The following is a 27,468-nucleotide window of genomic DNA, read 5'->3' as shown; positions in this document are numbered from 1 at the left end:
ATAAAGACCCCGTCAAAGATGTGGGAAAAAAATCTGTGGAAGACTCAAGTTTTCATTGTGTGATTTATGATCATCTTCTCCTCTTCCCCAGCTGATGCCTGGGTTGAAACTGACCTGTGGAATGGGGGCGGAAGAGCTGAATTTCAATGGAGGGGGCGGTGTCCTCATATCACAGGCCCCTTAAAGCATAGATTTATGTGATTACTGATGGGAAGGTGGGAAACCGTAACAAGATGGTGAATGTGTAGTCTGGATAAACCAAGCAGGGAAGCTATGGTGCTTTTCCTCTAAGTTCAGCTGAAGTTTTAAAGACACTGGGGCCTGTGAATGGGGCTGGAAAATGCATGAAGAAGTGCGTGAAATGCATGTAAATTCTGATAAGAAATCTCCCCACCAGCCCCTTCTTTTGGCTCAGGTCAAGGGTCATACTAAATGACAAAGGAAACAAAACTCTGGGCTGCTAAAAAAAAGAGCAGCTCTAGAGTTTTACATAAACAAACGAGTGTTTAATTTGGAAAGTGTTCCAAATTAGATGAGTGACTGAGAGGTTTGAGGTCAATGACCTTGGAACAAAGTCCATAGGCTCTGTGGTAGCCAAACAACTGAGATGGAATCCTGATAACAAGCTGTTACCTTTAATGGTCTCACTTCTCACACGTGACACCTCCCTGGCTCGCTCCAGCCTGATCTGTGGTCATTCTAATCCAAGGATGACCCAACTGCTCATGAAAAGAGACAAGGTTCCGGCCGGGGCAGCAGGCCTGGTCTGTCCTAAGCCATTTCCGCCTTTTACCCCGTCTCACTTCTGCAGACTGGTCTGCCAAAATGGGAAGCAAGCTTGGGTCCAAAGACAGAATTTTCTCTGTGTGAAGCCACCTCAATCTAGACGCTGAGAAACTAGAGCGTACTAGGTTAAAAGTCAGATTTCGAAATCAGACCAACAACCAGACCAATATGGTCTCTGACACACAAAAAATGTGGGCTATTATTAGTACTTGGGGATGTGATGAATGAACACTCTGGTCACTGACCTACTTTAGGGCAACAGACCAAAAAACGTCCTAAAAGCTTCTTTCAAATCAACAACACATCAAGGTTCACCCAGATGCTCATTAGCTATTTCTCCTGTGGCAAACACCCACTCTGATGATGTGATTAGAACGAACAGAAAAGTAACTGTGCCAACATCCTTGACACTAGCCCTGGGTCAGAAGTCAATGTCACACATAGCACAAATCACAGACTCTGAAATGTTGGCACAGGACACTGGGCAAGGTGGATTAGATCCCCTCACCAAAACGAAGGGTGGAAATGTGATGTCTTGGCCCCAGCCCCAGAACACACGGTGCAAGACACACCCAATAGGACATTCTAAGGTGAAGACAGAATGTGGACATCAGCAGTTCACTTTGAGAGGTTCATGTAATGGTTCAAGGCTGGGGAAACGCCCCTCTCTGGCTGGCCAACCACTGCAAAGGGCAGACGAGAACAGCTGGTCCTGTTACCAGTCTGTACTTACCATCTCCTCCTGTTCCCTTGACAACCAGGCGATAAGTCCCAGCAACAGAAGAATGTGGGAGAGGGGACACAGCCCAAGAAATGACCAGGTTCAGGAAACAAACCACCCTTTCCTTGCCCGAGGCCCAGGCCCCCACTTGGATGGCTGTCTCCACGAAGCACTTACTTTGAAGAGCCGTCTCACCACCCCATCAAGCACGTCCCACTTTGTCTTGCCACTAACTCCAATGCAGCCGATGAGGAAGAGGTGTGGCCTGGAATCCTAAGGGTGAGATGTCCACAGGTGAAAAACAGGTGGATCCGTTCTGACTCAGGTTAGCAGAGGACTCAGATTGTCTTAGAACTCCACCAGTGGCTTGAGAGGGGCTCAAAGTCCTATTTGCTTTGATACCAGATATAACTTGGACTAAATGCAGCTGTCTTAAACTTATTTTTCTCCTCTATCACAACCCATGGGTCAGGAAGAGAGGGTCTCCTTTCTAGAATCTAGAACCTTTTACTGAAGGTGTACCTCATATGGATGTATCCCCATACCTCATATGAATGCTCTCCTCTCTCCTTTCTGCCATCTCTACCTTTCCAAACTTTGCTTATGAACTCACCTCTTCCAGGAAGCCTTCAATGATTAACCCACCACGCTCAGCACTCACACTGCTTCAATAGTTCTGTACACAACGTATATGATGATATATTTTGTACTTGTTTATTTTGAGGTATTTATCTTATTTGTCTATCAAGCTTGTCTCCTTGTTATATCTTAAATTCCTTTGGGATTTTTTTTTCTTCTGTTTTTCAATGATATTGATTTTTCTTCTAATTAAAATTTTAAACATGCTCAATTCTGAAAACCAGTAAGACTCCCAGAAGTTCACACAAAAAAATAATCTTTTTCTACTTCTTTTGCCTCACTGCCCACAGAGCTCTGCATAGTAGGGGCTAACTGATCACACTGACTAAAGGAAACTAGTAGAACATTCCATTCTGTTTGCTTTTAAAATATCTGACATGCTGATAAGAATATATAATTAGGAGGGTAGAGAGAAGTGGGGAGAGCTGGGGGTTTATTTGCCAGCTGAGCAACATCAGCAGAGAAGAAAGCACCTGTCTTGCAGTGAGATGATCTGGCCCACCACTTGCCTTACAGCCTTAGGTAAGTGATGCTGGGGTCCTGGGTTTCTCAATTGTAAAATGGAGATAATAAAATCTGGGCAGCCAACCTCATCCAGATGTTGTGGTGATCCAGAACACCATTTTGGAAAGGGACAAAGTTTTATAAAGTGTTAGTTTGTGTTGATGATCATTAGAATAAAAGGTATTCACAGGTATCATAAGTTAGATCATTAGAATAAAAGGCATTCACAGGTATCATAAGTTATAAGAATGACTCCCCCCTTAGTAATCTATCACTCTACCAGCCCAGCTCTGAAAATGGAGTTATTTATTGGATCTTTCTAAACTAGATGAATTGACTCACTGGAAAAGACTCTGATGCTGGGAGGGATTGGGGGCAGGAGGAGACGGGGACGACAGAGAATGAGATGGCTGGATGGCATCACCAGCTTGATGGACATGAGTTTGAGTGAACTCCGGGAGTTGGTGATGGACAGGGAGGCCTGGCATGCTGTGATTCATGGGGTCGCAAAGAGTCGGTCACGACTGAGCGACTGAACTGAACTGAAACTAGATGATTCTCAGACCACTAGCAGCTCCCCTCTTCACTGACACTAGATGGCCAGCCACATGTGGAATCCTCTGGCAGAGAAATCTGGCTAGAGACGCTGTGTTCTGATGGCCATTTTGGGCTCCCAAGATCTCAGAGCCTGTAATAGCATGTGGCTAAAATACTCAGAAATAATAAGCAAGCAAAAACTTCAAGGGACTTACATTAGAGGTTCATGAGGCCTCTCACTTATGTGAGAGGTGGTCATTCTCAGCATCATTCGGATTTAATCAATGACTAAAAATCAACTTTGATTATCAACCCCTGCCTCCCACCCTAAAACACTCTGATGAGGACATGACCTCTGGACCCTGGAAGAGAACATAAAACTCAGATGCTCCAGCTTCAGCAAGTCAGGATGCCCTACCATCTCCACTGCTAGCACCCGTGTGCTCCTGGGCTTGGCCACCAACCTCTGACGACTGGATAAATCTGGTGCTCTTGGTCACCTGAATTTGGTCAGCTTATTTTTGTACCTTCTGTGCTAAATGTGCTTAGCTGCCTTTGAAGAGTTTTGGGAACATACTAAATTCCGAAAAGCCATTTCTGACTGATGTTAATGTTCAGTTAGATACTTGAAAGAAGGGCAACCTGGACAAATTTTAAGAACTCTTTATAGATTTTCCAAACACGAGAGATATGGAAGGGCCGTTTGTTCACGTCTTTGGTATCAAAATGCTGCTGGGGATTTAGAGTTAGTTAGGGAAAGCATTAGTACTATTTCTAAGTCACCTCAGGCTCCGAGATGATGGGCGTGATGATGGAATCACTACGCTAGGAAGTTCTACCTGGGGAAGGGGCAGGCTGAGCAGGGTAAGGGATCCAACTAACCTCCTTCCACTTCATTTCCTCCTGAAAGCTGACAACTATCTTAACATGCCTGCCTCCTTCCTTCCGAGCCGAGCATTCACCAGCGTCATCCAGCAACATGTCTGCGAATGGAAAACATCGACAGCCTTAGGCACATGGGACAGCAAAGCCGGCCTCCCGACACCCCCGCTGCTAATCAGCACAGCAGCAGGACAGACCAGGTGTCGCCGTGCAGGGGCAGGGGGGTGGGGGTGGGGGCAGGGGATGGGGCAGAATGCAGAACGCAACCACAGAGACCAACAGCGGGCCGACCAAGGAGCCAGCGGGCCAACGATGTACCTTGCTGAATGGAAGTGCAAGGGAGACTCAACCAGAACGATAGCAAGAGCAGCCTTATGGATAAGAAATAAAAGCGTCAGCCTCGGTAGGCTTACAAAGAAAACCTCGATGGCGCTCGCTAATTATCCAGCCAGCCTAGAATCCAGCCCCAAGGCAGGAAGGTCATAAACCAAGCCATCATCCCAAGTGGGACTGTTTACCATGAGGGGGTGGTAGGCAGCATACAGCTTGCAGGTCAGCCTCTTAAAATGGATCAAACACAACTCAGCATGGTGGGCAAGGGATCCAAGCTCATGGCTTGGAGATCTCGGGGTGCTGGAGCAAAGCATGACAGCAGTCTAACGGCTGGGCTCATGTTGGTAGCAGACGCACACCCACATACACACATACGCACACAGACACACACCCTAAGTGCACACACGCCTCTGCTTCTCCATTTGATCTGCTGATCTGCTCATCTTGGGGCTCCTGCTTAGAGACCAGAGGGCCAGCTGCAGGCCCTGTGACACCACTCACCCAGGCTGCTGGACTCGGCGAGATTCAGGCTGTGCTGGGAGAGCCCCAGGGACTGCCTGGGGGAGGCGGACAGGGACACCTGGGAGGGCGCCCGGCTGCAGCCACTGCCTTGAGACTCTGACTTCAGCCGGTCATTCTCAGCCTTCAGTTTCTCTATTTCACTCTGTAAAGGGGAAGGCAGAAACTCACTGACTGGGCGGATATATTGTGACCAAGCCTTTTCTGGAGGAGGAATTTGAAAGTTTCCTGCAGAGATCAAATGCACATCCCGCCTGAGGCAGAGTACATTACACCCTCAGAGACATTGTTCAACGTGGTTCCTGTGCTGTATACAGAAGACCTCTTGGGCAGGGGAAGGTCTGAGAGCTGGCTTTCTTTGACAAAGACCTCAGAAATCTTTCCCAAAGTATGGGTAATAGGTGGAAGAATTCATATCTAAGAAGTTGGAAAACCTCTGGGTTTCTCAACCCAGGCCTTTACTGCAGGACTTGACTTCTCAGAGCCTTTAACGAGCTGGTACGCATTATAAATCTGAGAGGCGCACACAGTATGCAGTATCTCTCAAACAAATCTGATCAAGGAGCTTTCTTTTCACACAGCCTCTCGTGGAATGAGTGTTCCATGGAAACTCCTTTGGGAAACACTGCTCTCCAGTTGAGGTCTGATTTGGCAGAACCCGTAGGGGTCCTTTACTCCGTATTTGTGAAGGACCTCCTTCTGTGTGTTAAGCACTGGTGCTCACACATCCAGAGGAAGCGACGCAAAAGAGAATAGCTCAGAAGACGCAGATGCCTTCAGTCTGCATCAGAAGGTGAGAGGAGCTGGGGAGAGAATAAATCTATAGGGATTCAAAAAAGGGCACTGCACTACCATTCCCAGCTGCAGGATTCGAAAGGGCTTGGTGGAGGAAGAGACGTCAGGCTGAGCCTTGGGCGAAGGGTCCAACCCGGAAGTGCAGAAGGCCGGCGGAGCAGGGCGGGAGCATGGTGGGAACAGCTCCTCCCCTGCAGCCTGAGGCTAACCTGCATCCTGTTCATGGCCTCTCGCAGTTGGTCCAGCTGGTGGGCAGAGCTGAGGGCTTCCAGGCGGATGTCAGTCAGCTTCATTTCCTTGTCCCTCAGCTCGTTTCGGAGCTGCATGACCGTCTCGGCCTCGCTGTCCATACACTCCGAAATGCTAGGGAAAGAGAAGTGTTGCTGACCAAGGCGGCTCTGAGTGCAGCTCCTCTGAGTTGCCCCGACCACTACTCCATCATCAGGTTTGTTCAGGAGTAATCCTGTATAAAAGGGGCTTCCTTGGTGGCTCAGATGGCAAAGGAGCTGGTATATCCAACTCCTTGGTGCTTCCCGGAAGTGAAAGTGCAAGTTGCTCAGTTGTGTCCGACTCTTTGCAACCCCATGGCCTATGCAGTCCATGGAATTCTCCAGGCCAAAATACTGGAGTGGGTAGCCTTTCCCTTCTCCAGGGGATTTTCCCAACCCAGGGATTGAACTGGGGTCTCTCGCACTGCAGGCGGATTCTTTACCAGCTGAGCCACAAGGAAAGCCAAGAACACTGGAGTGGGTAGCCTATCCCTTCTCCAGCAGATCATCCTGACCCAGGAATTGAACCGGGGTCTCCTGCATTGCAGGCGGATTCTTTACCAGCTGAGCTATGAGGGAAGCTTCCTGGAAGTGACAATAGCAAAAGCACCTGAAATTCACAGACTTCATGCTTCTCTACACTGTTTCTTTGCAGAGTTCTGGCAATCTGAATGGTACGCCCTTCAGCCAAATTCCAGAGATTCAGGGATAAACAGGAGCTGGCCAAAGAGAACAGTAACCTTGGGGATTTGACACCCTCTGTGAAGTATACACAAGCTGGGCCCCTATAATGACACTATATAGCCCTTAATATCAAAACCTACTCAGAGAAACAAGGTTAACTATCTGTTTTAAAGATTAGACACTCCAGGCGCAGACAGCTGAGGGTGATTTTTATTTTCCAAAAAGGGGAAAAAACCGACAGATACAGGTGGGCAATGTTAGTCTGTCTCTGGTTATGTTCTAAAGCCCATTCCTTTAAAGGTGTTCAGAGAGAGAAACATTCTTTCATTCCCGCACCCCACACTACTTAATAAGCCCATGGCAAGAAAGAAAAACATCTCAGGTCGTTAGCAGAGAGGATGGTATGACATGAAAACCAAAACTTTTATCTGAAAACATGAAACACCTTGGTGCGCAGTCCTACCCCGGCTGGACACCAGATCAGGACACTGTGGGACCCCGTGAGTCCCTGTTTTAAGAGGTGGTGCTTCCAGGCTGGGTTCCTTATTTGATTACTGAGGTCTGTCCTTCTGCTACCTGGCAAATCAGCACAAACTGGAAGATCGTAAGAGTAGTGATGAACTGCAATGTTAGAAAAGGCAGTTCAATTTAGAAAAGGTTCTGTTAATTTCAATGATAGGAGCTGAGGTGCAGTGTGATCCAGAAGAGAAAGCTTGGACATTTCTTGGACCGAAAACAGAAAGAAAAAAAAAAAGCCTAAGTTCAGAAAGTCACAAAGCTGAATCTGATTATCTCTGAATGACATGGTGAGCATGTGGTCTGCAGAAATAATCATGCGAGCCCTCTCTCCAGGACCCAAGCACTGGATGTGAAGTCAAACCAAACCTGACCTGGAAACCGGGAGAGGGAGTGGACATGTTAATTGCCAAAGGAGACCCGTGATCACTGTTAAAAGGGACACAATTGTATTTGGGGGACAGAAAGGACTAGAAGAAAAATTTAACACCTGAACAGGCAAATCTTTTTGTGGTTGTTTTCTTGACCATCACCCTGAACTGTTTTGAGAGATACAAAACCACCTCCTATTTTAAAAAGTTGTCAGCAGCCAATAAAACTTCACTTCAAAATCTTCTAAGACCTCCAACAGACCCTTGAAAATCTCCTAATTATTCCCGTTTCATATCTGTGAGAAACAAATTTGGGGCCAACAGATTTAGGACTAAGAAAGAGTTGGGTTAGAGAGACAGTAATGTCTTTAGAAATCATATCCTCCCTCCGCCCACTGCCACCCTCTCCCAGCTCTCTGACCGTGGTTTGTAGGGTTTAACTAAATAGTCACATATATATATTATACATATATTTTTTTGGTTTGGGAGGTTTTCAAGGGGAACTTGGAAAAACTGCTTCATTCTTGAGAGAGGACTATGGTTTCCTGGTTTAAATGGAGTGTAAAGTCTGAACAAAATTCCACTGTGCCACTCTGGTCTTAGCCAAACCCTGTCTCATCCAAACTCAAAGATTCCAGGTCACTGCAAAGAACAATTGGCTTTGGTTCACACTGTCTGTCTGTCACGTGGCAAGGCATTTTGCTCCAATCTTCTTCACATGGCCTGTGCTTTTCCCCAGAAAGCTTCCTCAGCAAGGAGAGACTACATTTCCTTGGCACCCGCTTGGGGGAATTTATCACATGTGTTACTCTGTGAAGCTTCGCCAAACAATAACTTTACAAAGGGAAGCAAACTAAAACGAAGAAAGTCTGTTAAGAGTAACCCTACCAAGAGTTCAACACCCCTCCATGAACTGCCCCCCATCACCCCCAAATCGGTCATTTCTCAGAAACACCGCTTGGCAAGACTGCCCAGGAGGAGTGTCCTACAACTCAGATGATGCTGAAAATGAGCCCCAGCTAAGAGCCAGTTGCTGTGCCTACTGCCCACACCAGAGTTCCCCCCTGGTTCCTGCCTGCCCTAGACCTCTGCTGTGTCATCGATAATCGGTCCCGACATGACTGCTGATCCTGATCCTCTAGGACCAGGATTCAGCCAGATTCTGTTGCATCTGATCACACTGACCCTCACGTAACAGCTACTGAATACATGGACCACTGCACTGGGCATCTGCAGTGACCTATTTAATGTACTACGTACACTACCAACTTCAGGAAGAGGCGCTACAGTTACCTCCGCTTTAAGAGGGAGGCAGAGGCATAAAGAAATTGACATGCCTATTAAAGATGTGAGAAGCACAAAGAAATCCGGTGGGTCAGCTTAACCCCAGGGCCATGCTCCAGAACTATATCCTGCAGGCACTCAACACACGCTTGTCCCCTCCGTGAACCACTTACTGAAGCAACCTGATATTAATTTTTCCTACTCTGCCCCTACTACTTAATGCCAGCATATTCCTGCCGTCTTGCCCAGGAAGCAGGGTTGGGGGCATACCTAATTTTACACACCCCGAGTGTGGGAAACGCTGCCTTCCCACATGGCCATTCCTTCCGCCCATGTTGTAGGAACTTTTCCAAGCTCTGACTCCTCTGCCTTTGGTATCTTCTTTGAACGCCTTCTCATGTCTAGATCTGCACATTCTTACAAACCCTTCAAGGCTGGAAAGAACCATTTGCTCTCTGCCCACCCTTTGGAAAACCAGACCCAAAACAAACATCTCCAGTGTGCGCGGATGCTGTGGAATGTCAGGAAAGGGCTACCGAGTGAGCCAAGAGTGGGCCCCGCCCGGTCCCTCTGGGGAAAGTGGTTTGGGTTTGGAGGGAGCGCTCTGGCTCTGGGAGCCCCACAGGCTGAGAGTATCACTGCCACCCTCACCTCAATGCGCTTGGCCACCTGGCAGCTTCTGGCCCAGTTACTCCTCCCTCCTTCAAATGAACTCTTCTCTCTGCCCCTGGGTTTCCACTCACCTCCCTGGCTGCTCTACCTTCTCCTCCTGAACGTCGGATATCAGAGAGTCCCAGAACTCAGTCCTGATCCCTCTGTCTCTCCCCCATGTCTATTCAATTCCTTAGAGGATCCCAGCTTTTGAACCACCTGTGAGCTCATGTTTCCCAAATCTCAACCTCTAGGAAATCCAGGCTGGCTGGCATCTCCACAGGGATGTCTTCTGGGCATCTCAAACCTCATGCGGTCAAACCTGGTCTGCTCCTGGCCCAGTGTGTGTCTCCCACCCATCCCAGAAACAATACCTCCACACCCCCAAGTCCTCAAGTTGCAAATCTAGGAATATTCAACATTTCTTCTTCTCTTCCCTTCACACGCCCCATCACCAGGCGCTATCAGCTTTCCTTTCAGAATATATCCTAAGTCCACCCAGGACTCACCATTAGCACCTAATATCTGAATGCCCGCAAAACCAATAGGGTACCTAACTACTTGGAGCTTCACCTGGAGATTGGAGAATTGGGGCAAAGAAGAAATAACCAAGGAGATGCTCCATAACAGGTGGTGATATCCGCAATGGTGAAAAAATATAATGCACAAGGGGACTGGTGGGAGCACTGGCTGGTGGTGGATGTGATTTCATGCAAGGTGCCTAGGCCGGGCCTTACTGACAGAGAAACACTGAGCAGCTTGTGCCAGGCCGAGGGCACAGAAAGGGCAAAGGCCCGGGGATGGTGACTGTAAGTGGTGAGTTCAAACAATAGGAAACAGGCCCGAGCGCCTGGGGGTGGTGGGGGCTGGGGAGTGAGGGGAGCGCGTTGTCAGCCTCTGCTGCAGTCTCTCTCTTCACACTCCATTTGTGAGATGCTAATTCAGACGATCTCACATTCCTGCTGAAAACTCTCCAAGGCCTACCCATCACACGGGAAATCAGATGCAAACTCACCTACAGCTTCAAAGCCTCACATGTTCTAGACTGGTGCCGCCTCCTTCCCCACCACTTTCCAAGGGCCCAAGATGCAGCAGCCACGCTGGCCATACCCTGCGTTCTCAGACACACCAGGCCTGGTTCCGGGTCCCACCAGGAAAGCTGCCCTGCTCGCTGGGAGGCAGAGTCAGCTCCGTGTTCACTGAGATCTCCCACCCCCAACCCACGGGGCACACATATTTCACTTCTCCCCTCCCAGGTCGTAAGCCCTGCTCAGTGGTCAGTGGGAAGAGGCACGGTCCATCATGGCCTCCTGCAGGATTCCCACTCTGTCCCCTCCCTGCCTGCTGGCTGGACACACAGAGGACATGGGCCCACAGAACAGGCGGAGCCTGGGTGCCGGCATCACCACGTGGCAGGCCGCCTGCTCATGATGGGTTAGGTCTGGAGGGAAGCAGCGATCAATAGCCACGGGTGAAGCCTCTGAGCTTTGGGACTGAGTCTGTCAAGCGTTACCAACAAGAACTAATCAGGGATCCCTCCTGGCATACAGGTCTTGGCTGAAACATCACCTCCTCAGAGGGGCCTTTCCGGGCCACTCTATCTGCAGCTGCTGTCAATGTACTCTGCATCCCAACACACTGTTTCAATTTCCAGCATGAACCCTTCGTACTGTCTGATTCTTCTCATTTACCCAGCTTTCTGTGTTTAACAACCATCTCGCTCCCTGACACATGGGATCTACAATGGAGTGGGAACTTGACTCTCTTATATACTGCTGTCGCCAGAGCCAAGAATGGTGCCTGGCACAGAACAGACCCCAGGAGTGGAATCAGCTCCACTGTGTCATGTCCCATGAGCCCTAATCCCCAGGGATGGGAATCAGGTTAACATCCTCTTTGGTGTCTCCAGAACCATCTCAAACAGTGTCCTGCTCACATAGGTTGACATATGAGTAGTTTGTATCAACCCATAAAGAACAGATGAGGGGTCCCCTGGTCAGGAAACAACTGGACTGGGATGCTCTGGGATGACGGCAGGTGAGCCATGGGCAGCTGGCCCTTTATGTACCTCCTGGGCACCCTGCAGGTCAGATGGGACTTGTGCTCCAGAGAGCTGGTTTAACCCCACGCCAGCACTCAGGGCGCTGGGCAGGAGCCACAGTCCAGGCCTCAGCACTCCTCTCCCTCCTGGTGCTTGGGCGTACCCCTTTGCCCAGGATGGAAGTGCCCGTCTCCACCTTCTTGCCAGGGCACCCCCCACCAAGAGAGGAGGAGCCGCTGATTTATGTAAAATGGGGTCCATTCTTCACTGGAGGGTGGGTTCATAAATAAAAGTCAGGGCCCTAAACTCTGCCTCCTCTCTCCCACTGCCCGTCTTCCGTGTGGTCCGAGCAGGCGATGGGCTAGTCCCGGCTCACACTCTCACCTGCATTTCCTGCCCCTGTCTGGTGAGCTGGACTTGGGATGCTGGTGCAGGGCGCTGTCTTCTGTAGGCAGGCTGGCTGGCTGAGTGGGCTTGGGGGTGGCCCCAAGGCCCAGGCCTCCTGAGACAGGAAGGAGGCTACCCTGCATGCAAGGGATCTGACTCCTCCCTCACGAGAATCCAGTGACATAGACGGAACTCATCCTTCTTTCACCAGTGAGGAAACTGAGGTGTCCACCACCTCACTCAGGTGTCTACTCCCCACCCTCCACCCCTAGCTCGCTGGCTGATCTGACCCCAACCGCAGTGGTCCGCTTCTCCCAGGCAACGTCTTGTCTCATGGGAACTGCCCTTGCAGCCTACTTGAGCACCAGTTCTTCCGTTTCTTGCCTGGTGATACCAAGGGCTCTGAAGGAACTTAGTCCTGTGGGGTAGGGGCAATCTCTCTCGCTGCTGCAGGGAGTCAGCTGAGCCGCCTTCTGAGCAGATACCCGGGTCCCTGCCTGTTGGTCCCACGCCATTCCTGACCTAGCTTCTTGCCTCCAGAGTCTGGGCCTCGTGTTTTGAGATGGGACACAGAGGTGTCTCCCTGAACGCTGATGGAATAATGACCAGTGGGTGCTCAGTGGAAACCATGGGCGCTTGGCTGGGCAAAAGCAGATGACTCTTCCTTTCTATGTAACTGGGTGGCAAGGGGAACGGCACCTAAGCCAAGGCCAAGTGAGCAATCACCTGTCTCACTCAACCAGCTGTGTTCCCAAAGAGCTCTGTACAAACTGACTCATTTACAATCAACTGGGGGAGTTCAGGGTGTTGAATCATGCTACGAAATACAGAACCCCTTGGTAAAGAGAATGGTCACTGAATCACTCTATTCTTTAAACTTCTAGCTTTTGAGTGCTGACCTTAGAGAAAGAGTCAACACTAAATTTTGATCCAAGAAGAAAAGTGTAACCTCTCAGCCCTGCCACCCAAATGAACCAGAATTTCAGCCCAAACTGCCAATGCTTATACCATCACCTCCCCGACAGAGCATACCAGCTGCAGCTTTTCACATCTACTTATTTGTTCAATCCTTAGGACAGGATAAGGAGACAACCACTGTCCCAATTTGAGGGAGAAGTGGAAACAAAGAGAGGTTAAACCACTTGCCCAAGACCAGCCAGCTAATTATCCACACCAACGCCAGCAGAACAAAAAACTTTCCCGTCCTGAAACATGGAAAGAACATGTAGAGTCCCATGAATGCAAGACACAAGGACCCCAAGGAGAAGAGAGAGCGTAACAGGACTCCCAGCCTTTCCTGTTGGAGAGAGCTGTCAGGGGCCAAAAGATGACCAGAGTGACCCCAGCAGACAGACTTACAGAGAATTGGAGTGAGAGTTTCGCAGCAGGGGAGTGGAGCCCGTGGATCCATTGTGTGGTAGCTTCGGTGAGGAAGGCAGAGAAGAATCTGTCATCTCCTCAATGTCTGAATGGGAGGACGCTGACTTGGGAGACTTCTTCTTCCCGAAGGCTTGCTTGAAGGAGCTGCGTAACTGAACACACAAGATTATCAGGCTGGCAGAGGCCGGGCCCACCCCTCAGGCCTCAGCAAACAGAGACATGCAGCAGAGCAAATTACTTCTCCCCTGCTCTCCTCCCGGCCATGGAAAAGGTTCCCCACAGCTCTCTTGAATCAGTGCATTAAGGGAAGAAGAGTTATCTGGTGTTGACAGCTCAGCGGACTGGTCCTGTGGGTGACATTCCATGCCTACTCTTGGGTCAAGACTAGATGCCAACAGCAAGACAGAGCCTGGCTCAGCAGATGATGTGGGAAGGAGGGGGTGACACGGCAACACAGCGGGGTGCTCAGACATGGCGGCGGATGCGGGTGAGGTTAGTCATGTCAGTGGATGGGTTAGCTTGGTATCCGAGATTCACGTGGGTCTCGCTTACCTCATTGACCTGCCAGGGAAAACGCAAGCAAAAATGGGGAAGGGGAGGAAAAAAGACACATTTTTAACAGAGAAAGCCAGAGACAGGGAAAGCTTCGGACTTTTCAGACACGGCATGGCTCATGATAAACACCATACAGAGAGGAGGTGTCTGGTAGGACCAGGGATCTTGCAAAGCTTAAGAGCTATCTTCTCCAATTATGGAAGGAGAGGAAGAGCGTGTCTGGAGGTGCCTACAATCTAAGCTCTACAAGCTTCTTTGGTTGAAATGACTGCCCCATCTTCCTACACTCCTCATTCCTTCCCACCTCTAATCAGTCATCTCTAAGTCTTTTTTTTCTTTTTTAAGCATGTCTTCTTTTCTCACCAAGGGTAGCTTCATTGCTGCACCAGTCCTAACATGGCTGCATAGCTCTCTGACATAGGTACTTAGGAGCTTCTACTGTCCTTCTATACACATAATAAAAGCAGAAAATTAGCCATGTCACTCCTTGCTAAAAAAAAAAAAAAAAGATATTTTAAAGAAATGTATTAACCATATTGGGAAAAAGAAACTGGTATATCACAAATTCCCCAAATCATGAAATGGATCTGAAAATTCTGAGAACATAAAAAAATTAAAAGTATGATGTTTTCTTAGCACATACTTTTCTAGGACCAAAAAATACAGCTTCATCTTGAAAACGTTCTTTTAGAAAGTAAATTTCTTCTTCTAAAGTTTTTTTTTCCTTCTGAAAACACATTCTGGGAGTTTCCTTAACCACTGTGAAATTCAGAAAATGGGTCATTCAAAAATAATGAGAATTTTCTCCTATCAAAATTTCACCCATAGCAAACTGCACATCCAGCTTGTGGTCAAGTCTGTATCCCATTTCTCTCCCATTTCCTACATCCAGTCATATTTCCAGAGAGTAGTCAGAGAAACAGAAGGATCTGCATACATCTACCGAAATCCTTGCTCAACCTCTGGTAAGATGCCAGGTAAAGGAGGAGCTTGCTTACAAAGATCAGACAACATTGACCTTTGGAATTAACTGAGGATGCCAATTGTCCATCCTCCCCAATGGCAATGATAACCAAAAGCTGTCTTAAAAACTTTAAGTTTTATTTCCTTAATTAAGAAAAAAGGATGGTCACATTTTTTCATAGAAAATAATTCTCTCATCACTTTTTGATAATCAAATCAGATCATATTTAGCAACAGCATATTAGAAACAAAACATGAGTTAATTTTATTTAAGTCACAGCAAATGAGTTGACTAAAAGCCATCAGTAACATAAGGAAAGATTTAATCAGAAAGATGAGAGAATCATCCGGAACTGGCCTTTCCGCTTGCCTCCAATGCAAGTCATCAATAATCAAAACGACTAAATCCTCAACTCCCCCATCACTGGACCTCGCCACCCATCCAAGATAACACAAAATGAATGAGAAGTGTATGGAATGAGTGCGGACACTGAAGCTACTATGAACACATGACGCTGTGAGCACTGACAAACGGGGCTCTGTGAGTCCTGGCCAAGTTCAGATCAACCTGGGGTGTCCCTGCACTGAAGCTGGGGAGCAGTGAATGACAATCAGAACTCCATAGCCAGTCAGCAGAACTGAAAATCGCATGGGGAGAGGACAGTGGCATTTTCCATGAAGAATGGGAAACCCTGTTCAAGAGGCCATTGTACAGAAAGTCCAGTAGCTGGAGGGAACTGTGGAAGCATGGAGAAACACAATATGGGAGACTGCTTTTATTAAATTTGCTGTTTTGAGTTATGACCTCCGACCCCTCCCAATCCAACCACTCACTAACTGCTAACAACCACTTCATGAAACTTTTACTTTCAGCAAAGGGTCAAAAATATTTTAAAGAGAAGGGTGGGTGATTTAATGCTCTCATAGGCAATCATGTAAATAAGTAGATAAGGACTATGATTAATGATGGGATGGCCAGTGATACACACTCCAAAAAATACTTTGGAACTAAGGGGAAAAAAACCACTTAATAGTAACCCTGGTCTAGTATCTGGAACTTTGCGGCCAGCCCATGATGAGGAAGAAGTGACGCATATGAAATGAAAGACGAGTGCTTCACATAAAGTCTCGTGAGACGGTAAAACTACAAGGAGGTGGTTATTTCATAAATCCCAGGGCTTGGCTGAGCACAACACTGACTTTAGTAGAAACCTGTCCACAAGCCACTTCACTGGATTGACTCCCAAGGGTCTACATTGTGAAGTTAAGAGGTTTATATCCAGGGCACACTGTTTCCGAGACCAACTCTGTTAGTCAGCACGAGAGTCTTTGGAGGCACACTCACCCAGTTCTTTCTCTTCTTCTTCTTTGAATCGGTCTCTATGTTACTGCCCACGCTGGAGTGGCTGGTGGCGCTGTTGATGCTGGAGACGCTGTCGGAGGAGTGCTGTCTGCGGATGCGGAGGTCTGTGGCCTGGGAGGTTCCATTCCCTGGAGACCCAAGATCCAAGATGTCAGGAGCTGCTGACTTTGCCCCTTCCTTTGCCCCAGGATTTACACCCAAATTCACACACCCAGGGACTACTAGCTATTTCCCATTAGACCTCACCTACTGTTCCCAGATGCTGGGTTTAAGGTCCCTGAGTAGGTGGAGGCCATGCCCTCTCTGATCAGTTAAAGGAGAACTCTTTTTCATTTTGCCCAACGGAAGTAAGGGGAAGCTCAGGGAGAATTCCCCCACACCTGCTCTCTTGAGCTTTAGACACGACCACGTGTCCCCGAGTTGCAGCAGTAGTCACCTGGGTTGTGAGCGTCCCCTCCTTTGCTCTCTCTGCTCCTGCTGCACCAGCTTTCTCATGCCCACGGACATGCCATGCCCACGTCCTCTCACTGCCTGACAGCCACTATTCTCCTTTCCTGGGATGCTCTTCTCCCTCTGTTCTGCCTTGCCAGCTCTTATCAATCCTTCTCACGTCACCCCTAGCCTCACTTTTCCAGGAGGCCTGCCATCTGAGCTGACAGTGGTACCAGAAATAACACTGCCCCCAAAAGCAGTGAGACCAAAATAAACCTTGCAGACAGCGTTCCCCACAAGCACAAGACGACACCAACAGTTCTGTCTTTATAGCACTGGTTTCAGGGGCAGACGTGGGTTCTTGTTCCATTTCTGTTTCTCACATTCAGTGGCCTCAGGATGGGATCATCGGCTCTAAAACTCAATATTCCCCTCAGTACAATGTGGAGGGAGGACCAGCATCGCCCTCATAAGCATGTTGTGGACAGAAGACGGGTTAATGAAATCATTAGAACACTGAGCGCTGTGCTCAGAACACAGTGACTGTTCCGTAAGTGTCAGCACCATCACCCATCAGTGCTCTTCACTTCATTTCTGATGTAACAACTCATGCCCACATTTCCCCCACCACCCCAAGTAACTAAGGACAAAGCAATTCCTTCCAAAATGTTTCCCAGGACAAATAAGGGATGAACCCATTCCAGGCAGCCCCACGTCAGTAGGCAGAGTATCAAAGAAGAGAAAAGAGAAATAAGAAAGCCTTCTTGAGTGAACAATGCAAAGAAATAGAGGAAAAAAGTAGAATGGGAAAGACTAGAGATCTCTTCAAGAAAATTAGAGATACCAAGGGAACATTTCATGCAAAGATGGGCACAATAAAGGACAGAAATGGTATGGATCTAATGGAAGCAGGAGATATTAAGAAGAGGTGGCAAGAATACACAGAAGAACCATACAAAAAAGATCTTCATGACCCAGATAACCATGATGGTGTGATCAGTCACACAGAGCCAGACATCCTGGAACGTGAAGTCAAGCGGGCCTTAGGAAGCATCACTATGAACAAAGCTAGCAGAGGTGATGGAATTCCAGCTGAATTCCTAAAAGATAAATCCTAAAAGATAATGATGTGAAAGTGCTGCACTCAATATGCCAGCAAATTTGGAAAACTCAGCAGTGGCCAGAGGACGGGAAAAGGTCAGTTTTCATTCCAATCCCAAAGGCAATGCCAAAGAATGTTCAAACTACTTCACGATTGAACTCATTTCACATGCTAGCAAAGTAATGCTCAAAATCCTTCAAGCTAGGCTTCAACAGTAAGTGAACCAAGAACTTCCAGATGTACAAGCTGGATTTAGGAAAGGCAAAGGAATCAGAGATCAAATTGCCAACATCTGCTGGATCATTGAAAAAGCAAGAGAATTCCAGAAAAACATCTACTTCTGCTTCATTGACTATGCTAAAGTCTGACTGTGTAGATCACAACAAACTGTAGAAAATTCTTAAAGAGATGAGAATACCAGACCACCTTACCTGCCTCCTGAGAAACCTGTATGCAGATCAAGAAGCAACAATTAGAACAGGACATGGAACAACGGACTGGTTCAAAATTGGGAAAGCAGTATGTCAAGGCTATATATTGTCACCCTGCTTATTTAACTTATATGCAGAATACATCATGCAAAATGCTGGGCTGGATGAAGCACAAGCAGGATTTAAGACTGCCAGGAGAAATATCAATAATCTCAGATAGGCAGATGACACCACCCTTATGGCAGAAAGTGAAGAGGAAGTGAAGAGCCTCTTGATGAAAGTGGAAGAAGGGAGTGAAAAAGCTGACTTAAAACTCAACATTCAAAAAACGATGATCATGGCGTCTGGTCCCATTACGTCATGGCAAATAGATGGGGAAACAATGGAAACAGTGACAGACTTTATTTTCTTGGGGTCCAAAAATCACTGCAGACGGTGACTGCAGTCATGAAATTAAAAGACACTTGCTCCTTGGAAGAAAAGCAATGATAAACCTAGACAGTGTATTAAAAAGCAGAGTCATTACTTTGCTGACAAAGGTCCATATAATCCAAGCTATGATTTTTCCAGTAGTCATGTATAGATGTGAGAGCTGGACAATAAAAAAGACTGAGTGCCAAAGAATTGATGCCTTCGAACTGTGGTGCTAGAGAAGACTCTTGAGATTCCCTTGGACAGCAAGGAGATCAAACCAGCCAATCATAAAGAGAATTAGTCCTGAATATTCATTGGAAGGACTGATGCTAAAGTTCTAATCCTTTGGCCACCTGATGTGAAGAGTCAACTCATTGGAAAAGACCCTGATGCTGGGAAAGATTGAAGGCAGGAGAAGAAGGAGACAGAAGAGGACGAGATGTTTGGATGGCATCACTGACTCAATGGACAGGAGTTTGAGCAAGCTCCAGGAGATGGTAAAGGACAGGGAAGCCTGGTGTGCTGCAGTCCATGGGGTCACAACGAGTCGGACAGGACTGAGCAACTTAACAACAACACGTCAGTCTGTAAATATCAAAGCATTAGTGAAATTAAGGCTGTGGAATACTCTGATACTTGGTCAATAGAGATATATCTTCTTCCATTTTGAGATATATCAGAGAAGAGGACGAGCCAGAACAGCTCTCTTCCTAGAAGCCGAAAAAACTGGATGTAGTGTCTTCTAAGACCTGACACAGACTCCCACCCTCTGGAAGGGTGGTTGCATCATATGTTGTCAGGGGAGGGTTCCTAAGGGCAGGCAGGTCGCCAGACTGAAAGCTGTTTTTCTTCCTTTACCTTTGCAATTGAGCTCCGGGGTGTTAATTACTCCATTAATGGCAGCCTGGGCAGCTGCGTTCTGTTTCTTCAGCAACTCAATGGTTTTTCTTAACTCATTCAATTCTGAATCCTGAGGAACAGAAAAAAAGACCGGTCATCCCCAAATCATTCTGTACTGAGTTCAGCTGAAGTCAGCTTAGCATCAGCTCAGAGGAGAGGAGAGAATGAAGGAGCTGTAGGAAACCTTTGTCACAAACATTAGCCTGGATCAGTTTGCAACAGGCGTTTGTGAGCACAGGAAAGCGAATAGGACTAAGATCTGTTGCCAGTGCAGTTACCATCACTCCGTCCAAGTCATCTTTTCACTCAATAAATTCTGTTCTTTCAGATTCAATTCCAATAGTCCAACAAGCACACTACAATCTATACAATTTCCTGGAATAAAACAGGATCATGTTTTTAGGTTTGTTAATTCTAGCAGGGAGGGAAGAAGCATCCTGTTTTACCTTCTGCTCAGCCGTCATGGTTAAGCTCTGGAGCCTGATGGTCATGTTTCCAAGACTCTGCTCAAAGGCTGCCACAAGGTGAGCCTAGAGGGGAAAGACACATTTCCCTGCAGTTACATTATCTTGCACGTTTGCTGTTGCTATTTAGTTGCTAGGTCATGTCCAATTCTTTGAGACCCCATGGACTACAGCCTGCCAGGCTATATAGGCTTTTCCAGGCAAGAATACTGGAGCAAGTTGCCATTTCCTCCTCCAAGAGGTCTTCCTGACCCAGGGATCAAACCCATGTCTCCTGTTTGGCAGGCTGATTCTTTACCACTGAGCCAGCCGGGAAACCTACCTTGCAAGGCAGGCGTGCCTAAAGAGTGCTGGGTCTTAAAGACAGAAATCTTAATGGGGCCACGTGGGTGAGCCCATCAACTTCTTCAGCCTCTTGAGCCCCACTCCCCACCGCTCTCTGGGATCTGGTTACTCTAGCCTTCCACGTTCTCCAGTGTCCCGTGCCTCTTCCCACCTCAGGGTCTTTCTGCGTCCTTTCCCCTCTGCCCAGAATGCCCTTCCCCTAGCTGCCTCCCCAGCTGATTTTTACACATACTTCTCGAGAGAGTTCAGCACATGTCTTCATGAGACCCCCAGATTGGGCTGCTTCCCTCCTATTCACTTGTACAAGCACACTGGTCTGCGGTGTACTTTGTGGGATCACAGTCAAACACACACACAACACACACACACTTGTGATCACTAATTTACGCCGGTCTCTACTACACTGCAGGATACCTTTCGTTCCCTAGGCACCAAGCTCACAGTAGAGGCTCACGTTGAGCGTGTTTACAGAATGGACGAACAAAGTGGTTGGCAGATGTTGCCTGTTATAATCCTGGTTAATAAAAAGCCACCAAAAGGCCCATCTGCTACCACCTCAGAGAACCTGCCCCCAGTTGCCCCTGGAGTGAGGACTTCCCCTGGGGCTCCCCTGCACTTTTATATATCTCTGTAGAAGACAGCATCAGACATGCGATTATCCCATATATTACAAAGACAGCTTTAAAAATGCTGCCAATTATAGCTGAAATACGCATACAATTTTAAGAGATGTTAGAAACATAAAAAAAAAATGTGTATCTTAGAATTAAGAGATGTGACGTTTCCTTGTCCGCCCCTTTCTCTGCAACCGTCTTCAAGGGCAAGATGCAACTCTGTGTCCCAACACTAAACGTCCTTCCATAGAGCAGCAGGAGAGAGAGCAGTTAGTTGACTGAGGATCCTGATAACATTGTGAAAACCAAGGATAAAGAATGGATAAGTCATCTAACCCTGCAGGCCTCAGTTTCTTCATCTATAAAATGGGAGCCGTATCTATCTTCCTCCCAGGGTGATTCTGAGCACTGAGTAAAACAATGTGGTTGAAAATGATCTATGAGCTGTTAAGGAATTGCAAAACACAGGCATGACTAGAGACTGTGGGGAACAGAAGGGGTTTGGGAACAGATATTCTGAGAACACAGGTGTAGAGAGATGAAGAAAAGGTCCTAGGAGTGGGGTGGGTAGATACAGGCGGTCAGAGGAGGAATCAGAAGGGCCAGCAAGGTACCTGAGTCTTGGGAGAAGTGAGACCTGATGGTTCTGGAAAATTCTCAAGACAAATATGATAGATGCACAGAGTGAAGAAGAAAAGGGTGGGAGAGGAGCTGTCACCCTAGGCTGTAAGGGGGTCAGGGTCAGCACACATTTCAGATTAGGGAGGAGAGACTTGAGGGGTGAGTGGGAGGCCTCTGTTACTGGACTTCATGAGACAGGGAGACGGAGGATAAGACACCTCTAGGATCAACTGTCGAGCCTCTTTTCCATTGGCCGTAGGAGCTGGCAGGGCACGGGGCACTGGTGATACAAATGTTAAATGAACTGGCCAGCTTCTTTCTGATTGCATGCCCTCTCTCATGAAAAACTGAGAGAAAGCCTTTGCATTTTAAAATAAAGTGATACGCTTTCGTCTGCCCTGGTGTATGTGGCAGGACAAAAGCCAACCAGATTGGAGACAATCACATAGTGAGTGAAGCCAGGGCCTGGAGGCGAACAAGGTGACTGCTACCATGGCACGTCAAAGGAATGACAAGGTCAGATTTAAATGACTGAATTTCCATTTATTTCAATTCCTCGTTTGATTGCCACCCAAGATTCTATTTGTGGGCATGAAAACTTTCTGTTCATTTAAAAAAAGCAAAAACCTGACCCCACGAAGACTGCTTATCGAGAGACTGTTTTTGCAAACTCAAGAAGAAACCACATGTGCTCCAAAGAACCAGAGGATTGCATTTTGCTGGTGAGCAAAAGGACTGAGTCGTGATCTCAATTATGAAAATACGGGCCAAGAGGCTGGTTCAGAGCCGCACAGCAGCCTCCTCAGCAAGCAGCATTCTCACATTCCCAGGGAAAACAAACGCAAGTAGTATAAAAACACCCAGAGAAGGTGGCTTTGAGTCGTCTGTCCTAGAAAAAACAAACACAGCTTGGCCTGCGAGAAAGATGGCAGACAGTAAAACACGTTAGCACTGCCGGTGGTGTGTGGCAAGACTAAATATTTGCTTTATTTTTTTTTTTAATTTTTTACTTTTTTTTTTATAGCAGCTTTATTATAATTGCCATTGTTTTTTTTAAAATATTTAATTTAAAACAATATGGGATTCAGTGGCTTTTATGAAGAGCAAAACGGATTAGTGAAATAATAGTAATGTGAGGGATCTCACTCTTACTCTTCTGGATCAGAGAGGAGGGTTCCAAATGGCCCAATGAAAGGTCCCTTGGGGGCAGCATGAGGTCACTGGAGGAATTAATCAAGTTCATTGATAAATAAATTACTATTTTTCAATTAGTAATGGGCAGTCATTGATAGCTGTAGTTCTTAATAAGGGCAGTATTTCCAAATCACCTGCTGTCAAACCTCATGTGTTTCAAGGAAACCCCCTAGCTCACTGATTCTGGATTCATAGACATGAATCTGATTCCTGAGATAATGTCTCAGTAATTGATGATGTCTCAGTCTTTGAAAAAGACTCTAAACCTCAAATTCCAGATCTAACATCAATTTCTGATCTTCTTTTTTTTTTTTTTTTGTATTTACTTATTTATTTGGCTTCACCAGGTCTTAGTTGCAGCATGCAGGATCTAGTTTGGTTCTCTGACCGGGGATTGAACCCAGGGCACCTGCATTGGGAGCATGGAGGCTTAGCCACTGGACCACCAGGGAAGTTCCAAATTTCTGATCTTTTAGGATACAGCAATAGAGAAAAAAGTTAAGAAAATAAAGAAGGATTTAAAAAAAAAACATACAGTAGCCTAGTATACTAGTATTTTGGGGAAAAAAAAATAAAAAAAGCAAAGATTTCCAGAAATGTAAGAGCACAGGAGAACGAATAGTTCAGAGCAGTTAGCAATTACTGAGCCTATAATTAAGGTCAAGCACCCTGCGAGGTACTTCATGTGCACGCTTTAAAATGAAATGGAAAGTTTCCTCAAGTAGACTCAGGCTCAAACCAGGAATTACATGGGCAAAAGTTCCAGATATTTACTAATTACAGTCCTGGTCCAAAGGAAGACAAGCTTTTTGCTTTTCATTTTAACAGCATGCTGGGATCATGCAGGTGGCTTTCTGACAGGCTCGCACTCACAATCTATGGTCCTAGACTGGTTGTGCGCTCCCAAGCAGGAAGCCCTGCCTCTGAGGCATCTCAGCACCTTCCAAAACCTCAGGCTCTGCCTCTGAGCCGCAGCCCTTGACGACTCACAGCCCTGTGGCAGGGCACCTTTACAGACTGGTCTGATGTGGTAGGACATCTCTGCCTCTACTCTGACCCCGCAAATCCTGTAACCACACCACAGTTAGGAAGCTAACTTAACCACCTAACAGATGAATGTGTTCATGATGTGGCCTGACCCTCGCCGTTCTTCGATGCTGCCCTCATTCCCACTTCCTTCTCCTTTCCGCCCCATCCCTCTTCCCCACATCCATGCCTATAGACTCTAATCACATTGAGCTTCTTATAGTTTCTAATGCAGCAACATCTTCACCTTGGGCTTTTGCACAAATTACTCTCTTTGGTTAGAATGCCGTCCTTCCCATGCATCCTTCCCTACCCAGCAATCTTAAGATGTAACCTCCTCCAGGAAGCCTTTCCTGACTTCTCCCAGCCCCATCAAAACTTATCTAGGCGTTTCTCTTAGGTATTCCCACAACCATCCCCCTTTATTGCTCTCGTAACAGTTATCATGTCACAGCAAAACTGTTTTGTCTCTCTGCTGTACCACAGAAAGAACACTAAGATGACAGTGATTATGCTTGCTTTGCTGTTGAACCCACATTGCCCGGGGCATAGTTGGCACTTAAACAGTTGCTGAATTGAATGCCGGTTGGCAGTGCCTCCTGAACACGTAATTGTGTATATTATATAATAATTACAGAGCAGTCAGCCATTTATTGTGGAGTCTTAGGTTTTCTTCTTTTTTTTCTCTTAAGATGAAGATTTCCAGAAAGAGAAAGGAAAATGAACCTTCTGAGCACTTAATCTATGTCAGGTACTGATCACATTACACCCCTGAGAGCTAAGTAAAATCATCTCCCAGCGCACTGAGGAGCCAAGGCAGGCTCAGAAGTGAAAGAATCTGCCCAAAGCACAGAGCCAGTAAGTGTCAGAGCTGACACTCACACCCTCGATACCAAAGCCTGCGTCTCTTTCGTTATACCACTCTGCCTCTAAAATGCTGAGGCAGCAATGGCTACTGCTCTGCGTCTATACTCACATTTGCTGTCAGCTGCGTGGTCAAAGCAGAAACTTTTTCTTGGGAGGCATCCAGTTCCCGCCGTAGTTTGCGAATCTAAAGACGACAAGGGACAGAGTTACTTGCTTTGGGAGTCTACTTCCAGGATGAGCGGGGAGAAAGAACTGACCATAGTGAAAGACGAAATCCAACTAGCAAAGTGTTCCTTACCTCTGACTGGCATTTTTCTTCTGGCTGTAAAGAAAAACATAGGAGAAATTAGACCAATGGACTTCTCTAAATAAACCAGTTCAATTCATGTGACCAATCAGAAAGGCCAAACACAAACAATGTATTATTTTAAGAAGTCAGGAAGAATTAGGAAACACTCTGGCTATGTTGGTTGTGAGGAACCCCCTGCTCCCACATGGAGGTGACGACAGAGAAGGGGTGATGAGAAGGGGATAAGCCAGGGGAAGAGTTGCCAGATTTAGCAAATTAAAAAAAAAAAGGAAAAAGAACAGGGCACCCAGTTAGATTTTTTTTTTCTTTTAGTTTAAGTATGTTTCATGCAACAGTGAGAACACACTTAATACTAAAAAATTGTTTGTTGTTTATCTGAATTTCAAATTTAATTGGGCATTCTATATTTAATCTGGCAATCCTACCTGGGAGGCAAGGAGGACAGCTCATAGGTTAATTCTGCCCCATTTTATTCCTCCCTCTCATCTCCCTAGGGCACTGAAGCAGAAACAGCAGCAGGGAAGGCAGGTTCCAGAAGTGAAGGGGACTGGGAGGCCCCATCAGCCAGCCTGGTTTCTCCCCAGCTTATAAGAAGGAAGATGGCCGGCGCGTCCCTGCTGCTTCATCTGGAGCCCCCGGTTACCTGTGACCCTGGGGAGTAAGGACGAAGCCTGTAGACTCTCTTACTGGAAAAACCTTCCATCCGGGGCCCTGGGTCTGTGGTGACACAGCAATTAGCCAGCCAGAGACTACAAGCTACTTCTCCCATAGGGGGAGCCCACATGGGTTGGGGGGAACCTATTGCAGGGGGAACCATTCTTTCTCTCTTCCGGAGTTCCTGTAGGGGCCCATATAAGAAGAAACCCACAACCTCCAACACAGGCTTTCTTGGAAATGTTGGAAGTGTCCAATGGCCTTCTCTCCACACGCCATTTGTACTTTCTTGGGGTGGAGCAGCCAGGTAGGTGAGTGAAGATCAGTAAAGACTCAATTATGTCCTGAGTCCTCTATGTGTGTCCTAATCCAGTTTCACTAATGGCAAACCCATTACTTTTAAAGATCAGCATCTAACTCTGGTGTCTCCTCCTCTCAGTTAGAATGCAAAGGGATATGATTCATCAGGCCCTACAGTTCCCTATACCCATCAGCTGAGACAAGTGGGTAGCCAGTCTGACTGCTCCTCACACCTTGCTCCCCACTTGTGATCTTGCCCCAGAGGGCCCTCTCTCCAGGCTGATTCCTAACAGCAGAAACTAATTTTTAGGTAATAAACCTCTATGCAGGTCAGGAAGCTACAGTTAGAACTGGACATGGAACAACAGACTGGTTCCAAATAGGAAAAGGAGTACATCAAGGTTGTATATTGTCACCCTGCTTATTTAACTTCTATGCAGAGTACATCATGAGGAACGCTGGGCTGGAAGAAGCACAAGCTGGAATCAAGATTGCTTGACACTCACACCCTCGATACCAAAGCCTGCATCTCTTTCGTTATACCACTCTGCCTCTGTAATGCTGAGGCAGCAATGGCTACCGCTCTGCGTCTATACTCACATGCAGATGACACCACCCTTATGGCAGAAAGTGAAGAGGAACTCAAAAGCCTCTTGATGAAAGTGAAAGAGGAGAGTGAAAAGGTTGGCTTGAAGCTCAACATTCAGAAAACAAAGATCATGGCATCTGGTCCCATCACTTCATGGGAAATAGATGGGGAAACAGTGTCAGACTTTGTTTTTTTGGGCTCCAAAATCACTGCGGATGTTGAATGAAGCCATGAAATTAAAAGACGCTTACTCCTTGGAAGGAAAGTTATGACCAACCTAGATAGTATATTAAAAAGCAGAGACATTACTTTGCCAACGAAGGTCCGTCTAGTCAAGGCTATGGTTTTTCCAGTGGTCATGTATGGATGTGAGAGTTGGACTGTGAAGAAAGCTATCACCGAAGAATTGATGCTTTTGAACTGTGGTGCTGGAGAAGACTCTTGAGAGTCCTTTGGACTGCAAGGAGATTCAACCAGTCCATTCTAAAGGAGATCAATCCTGGGTGTTCATTGGAAGGACTGATGCTAAAGCTGAAACTCCAATACTTTGGCCACCTCATGTGATGAGTTGACTCACTGGAAAAGACTCTGATGCTGGGAGGGATTGGCGGCAGGAGGAGAAGGGGACGACCGAGAATGAGATGGCTGGATGGCATCACCGACTCGATGGGACATGAGTTTGAGTGAACTCCGGGAGTTGGTGATGGACAGGGAGACCTGGCGTGCTGTGATTCATGGGGTCGCAGAGAGTCGGTCAACGACTGAGCGACTGAACTGAACTGTGATCAAGTTAGTTAATCCTTGCAGTAACTCCACAAAGTAGGATGGTATTCCTTTTGAGGTTCAGAGAGGTTAGGTATCTTGCCTGAAGTTACACAGCTGGACAATCTCCTTATCTAAGACATGCTTTCCGAAGGTTGGGAGATGTCCTCACTGCTTACTCTTCCCTCTATGATACTACTCAGCGATCCCTCTTTGTCTGTCCGTCTGCTGTCCATCAATTCATCCCCACCACCACCTATCGA

General features: G+C 47.0%; 1 protein-coding gene across 7 annotated transcripts in view; it reads right to left on the bottom strand.

The window, feature by feature from the left end:
- The window catches only part of NAV2 (neuron navigator 2), a 429,204-nt gene that overhangs the window by 23,733 nt on the left and 378,003 nt on the right, over nucleotides 1–27,468 (bottom strand). For all 7 annotated transcript variants that reach the window (XM_055416029.2, XM_055416030.2, XM_055416032.2 and 4 more), the window contains 10 exons: nucleotides 24,889–24,912; nucleotides 24,700–24,774; nucleotides 19,906–19,989; nucleotides 19,418–19,529; nucleotides 16,163–16,308; nucleotides 13,279–13,451; nucleotides 5,926–6,079; nucleotides 4,904–5,066; nucleotides 4,070–4,170; nucleotides 1,685–1,780 (listed from right to left, as the gene is read on the bottom strand). In XM_055416029.2, coding sequence (XP_055272004.2) covers nucleotides 1,685–1,780; nucleotides 4,070–4,170; nucleotides 4,904–5,066; nucleotides 5,926–6,079; nucleotides 13,279–13,451; nucleotides 16,163–16,308; nucleotides 19,418–19,529; nucleotides 19,906–19,989; nucleotides 24,700–24,774; nucleotides 24,889–24,912 — 1,128 coding nt within the window. The remainder of the gene's footprint in view (nucleotides 1–1,684; nucleotides 1,781–4,069; nucleotides 4,171–4,903; nucleotides 5,067–5,925; nucleotides 6,080–13,278; nucleotides 13,452–16,162; nucleotides 16,309–19,417; nucleotides 19,530–19,905; nucleotides 19,990–24,699; nucleotides 24,775–24,888; nucleotides 24,913–27,468) is intronic.

This window comes from Moschus berezovskii, chromosome 25 (assembly GCF_049115385.1).
Source record: "Moschus berezovskii isolate FMDL1 chromosome 25, NW_MosBer_1.0, whole genome shotgun sequence".
Lineage (NCBI taxonomy): Eukaryota > Metazoa > Chordata > Mammalia > Artiodactyla > Moschidae > Moschus > Moschus berezovskii.
The sequence above is the reverse complement of the archived record's forward strand: the minus strand, read 5'-3'. Positions and strand labels throughout refer to the sequence as shown.